Genomic DNA, 3,581 nt, shown 5'->3' with positions numbered 1-3,581 from the left:
CAGCCGTGTGTACCCTCTCCCACCGGGGCGGCTCCATCCTGCCCGAAGGGACCCAGCACCCCGTTGTCTCCAGAGGTGACGTTCACCCCAGCTCCTGCAGCTGACCCGTGCTGAGTTCCACAGAGTCCCAGAGCATCAGACGCGTGACAGCACGGGAGGGACGCGCAGGGCAGGAGCAGCTCACCTTGGGAAGGAGCCGAAGAGCAGAGCGACCTGCCCGTGGAGGAGCTGCTCGCCAGCAGCCGGCCATCGCTTCCCGAGAGACCAAACTCGCTCTGGGGGTCTGGATGTGATACCGATAATTCACCCGTGGTTTTTAACGACTGACCGGTGACTGGTGCCTGCTTCCTGGCTGACTTTTGTTCTCCCTCTAACCCTTACTAAACCACGCCGCCGGCCACTCTCCAGTCGGTGCCGGGTTAACCCTTTCCCCTGCTCTCAGCTCACGCATGTTTCCGCAGCGTTTCTAACAAAAGGTGAAGCGGCACCGAGTAGACTCAGCTACACTGAGCCATGGGCACTCCCTGAACTTGCTTGGTGAATCTGGGACAGTTCTAGGGATGATCTTCGGGTTTCCTGGGGATTTTTTTTTTTGTGTGTGTCTGCAAGCTTATAATGGTTTCCTCTGAAACTTCTCCCTCTGGTGAGCACAGAACGCTTTCAGCCATTACAGCATGTACTGTTTGGATTCAGGTGGTGGGTTTTAATTGTGACAGCGGAGGCGATCAGATGGCAGCTCAGGGAGGTTTATGGAATCGCTAGGCCTGACAAAACCAAAGGCATTTATTTCCGAGGAACACGTTCTAGCCTTAGCGTGCTTTCTTAACGTGACACAGTGAGAAGAGGAGGACAGGCAGCGTAGACGCATTTTTATTTCCTCACTCCGCCCTTTGGATAAGGGGGAGCTGGGAGTAGACCGTCCCCCAGACCCAGAACTCCAGAATCTGAGTGTTTGACTGAAAATGTGATATTTCTGTTTTCAGGGAATAGAACAGTTGAAAAAGGAAGAGAGAAGATGGGCTAAAAAAACAAAATGGATGAACATGAAAGCAGTGTTTGGCCATCCGTTCTCTATAGCATGGCTTAGCCCGTTCGCGACACCAGACCAAGGAAAAGCAGACCCCTACCAGTATGTGGTCTGAGGAATTCCCGACCAGCATTGCCACTAAACTAGAACCACAGTACAGCGCCACTGCTACCAGTTCTCCATGAATGTTTCAAACAAAAAGCAAAACAAACTTTTTTTTTTTTAAGGTCTATTCAATGGCTGATAATTGCGGAGGTAAAACCCCCCTGTGTTCCACCGTTTAGATAACTCTGTATCTCTGGCTGAAACTGCTGCTGCTTTTCTTTAGGGGTTGTTTTTCTTGGGTTTTTTCTTCTTTTCTTTTCTATTTTTTTTATTTTACCTTGTTAACTGTACTGGCCTTTGTTTCTCTCTGCTCTCTGTACGGCATAACTAATGCGCAGGGGGATCCTCTGTCTCTGTCGTGACCCACCTCTTCCGAATAGATTCTCGTGCTGTCTCCTGACTGCGCTGAGCTCGGGGGAAGACACGTGAGTGCCAACAGCCCTTCACAGACACCTTGGGACTCCCCAGAGGGGCGCGTTGCTCTTTGCTTCCCCGCCCGAGGTCAGCGGTGAGACACTTCGCTTACCGAGAGGCGCAAGACAAGGACGTGATGTGACGCAGCGAGAGAGCCAGTTGACCTGGCGACGGCAGAAAGCACTTGGAACACTCGACGCCAACGCCGCTCCCCTCCCCGCCCTCCTTTCTCCCGCAGCCACGACGCTGATTCCGTCTTTCCGGCGTTATTTTGTCTGTCCCCTCCCTCGTGCGCAGGAAGTTGTTGCTCTCTTAGGAGAACTGTGGCAGATGTGAAGACCCTTTGGATTTCAAATGCCTTACACTCACAGGAAAGAAGGAACGAACGGAAAGTGGTTTTGAAGGGTTTAGAGTAGGAGAACCATCTCGTTTGTGCGTGTTTGTCGTGGTAAATGACGCTTCAGAGCAACACCTGCTGAATGGTGGTAACGGGAAAACTGACGGGAGTGCCCAGGGGACTGGAAAAGTTAATGGTGCCGGGACGCGGAGGGGTGCCAGGGGAGCGAGTCTGTGTCTTAGCATCGCCCTCGTTCAGAGCTTCGTAAATCTCTGCCTGTGTTCGCACGTACGTGTGTAGGTGGTTGGAACTGGGAAATGCTGCTGGTTGTGGACGGTGCGGTGGGAGGGACAGGGGCTCGCCCGAGGCGGGGAGAGCCAAACCACCGTCACCGCGGCGGCCGTGCTGTGCGCAGGCAGGAGGATCCTTCTGGGTTTGGATCCTGGCTGCGGGGGCTCAGCAGGCGGGTTGAAACGGAGGGAGGAAACAATCGTCTGGGCCCGCGGCGGCCGGGGCATCTTCCCTTCCCTCGGTTTAAAGCAAAACTGGTGTTTTCTTGGAAAAACGACCCGTTCAGGCTGCTTCCAAGCCACGGGGAAGGGAGGGAGATGGGAAGGAGGAGTGGAAGGGCTGTCTCATTTTGGAAGTGATGTGAATGCTGCATCTGTCCGACCTGTCGATGCTTCCATCTGGACAACAAATGCAATAAAACTTTTTCAAAAACTTGCCTGCTGCTCTGATTTTCCTTCTTCACTTCAGGCGCCGGGAGAAGCCTGCCGTGGCGTGCTGAGCTCTCCCTTCTGCCCACAGTCGGCCCCAGAAAGGGGGCCGGGATGAAGCTGCTCGCCGAGGTGTCACGCGGGGTTCTGCAGCGCCCCGGGGTGTTTTCTGCCGGGGCTGCTCGCGCTGCCTCGCTGTTTCGGCACAACCAAGCCACTGCGGTATTGAACCCTTGCGGTGCTTGTTCGTTTGTTTCTCTCCCCTGTGAAGCTTTGGACTGTTCTGCGGGTGGTTGGGGAATATCCCCAGAATCTCCTCCAGCTCTGCGGGAGTCCCTCTGCTCCTGGTGGGTGTCCGGGTGCCTTTAAATCATTAAATGGAAATCAGTTCCTTCCAACATCTGCTCTTCATCAGCACAGAGTGACCTTGTTCTTAATGTCATCGTCTCGTGACAAGCCTGGAGGTGGCTGTGGGAAATTCCTGGTCACTGGGGAAAGTTGCAGTATTTTACCTGTGTGTGCACAATCGTAAAAAATACCCAAATAAGGTGAAATTTTAAGTTGTAATTGTGTTTTGTTACTCCTTGGAGGGATTCAGGAGGGTCTGTGTGTCCAGAAGGGATGGTTTTAAGAGGCTGGTTTTGACCATAAAAATCACCAGCCACCGGGATTGGGAGTGTCCCTGGCTTTGCTCTTGGTCTGGGTTTGGGGGTTGAATTTGGGGGTGATGCTCTGGGTAAGGTGGGACGCCTGAACGGGACTATCCACCTGGCTACAGCTGGGCAGGTTCACCCGTGCTACAGCTCAGACACCTGCTGGAGTCGTGGAACAGGGTGTTTCATAGAGTCAGGGCGGGGTTTGGGTTGGAAAGGCCCTTTAGAGGTCCTTTCTCCCAAATGTGAGAAACGTGAGATGACCCCAAACTCTTCTCTTCTTGCAGGGTATCGAGCGCCTTAAAAAGCAGCAGCCGACGTGGGAG

General features: G+C 53.6%; 1 protein-coding gene across 1 annotated transcript in view; it reads left to right on the top strand.

The window, feature by feature from the left end:
- Positions 1 to 1,142, top strand: part of ZDHHC3 (zinc finger, DHHC-type containing 3) — an 11,173-nt gene extending 10,031 nt beyond the window's left edge. The window contains 1 exon segment of the mRNA XM_010134391.1: positions 984 to 1,142. Within this exon segment, the coding sequence (XP_010132693.1) occupies positions 984 to 1,142 (159 nt within the window).
- The last annotated feature ends 2,439 nt before the right edge of the window (positions 1,143 to 3,581 follow it).

This window comes from Buceros rhinoceros, unplaced genomic scaffold (genome assembly GCF_000710305.1).
Source record: "Buceros rhinoceros silvestris isolate BGI_N320 unplaced genomic scaffold, ASM71030v1 scaffold37104, whole genome shotgun sequence".
Taxonomy (NCBI): Eukaryota; Metazoa; Chordata; class Aves; order Bucerotiformes; family Bucerotidae; genus Buceros; species Buceros rhinoceros.
Note: the sequence above shows the minus strand (reverse complement) of the source record. Positions and strands in the feature narration are given on the sequence as shown.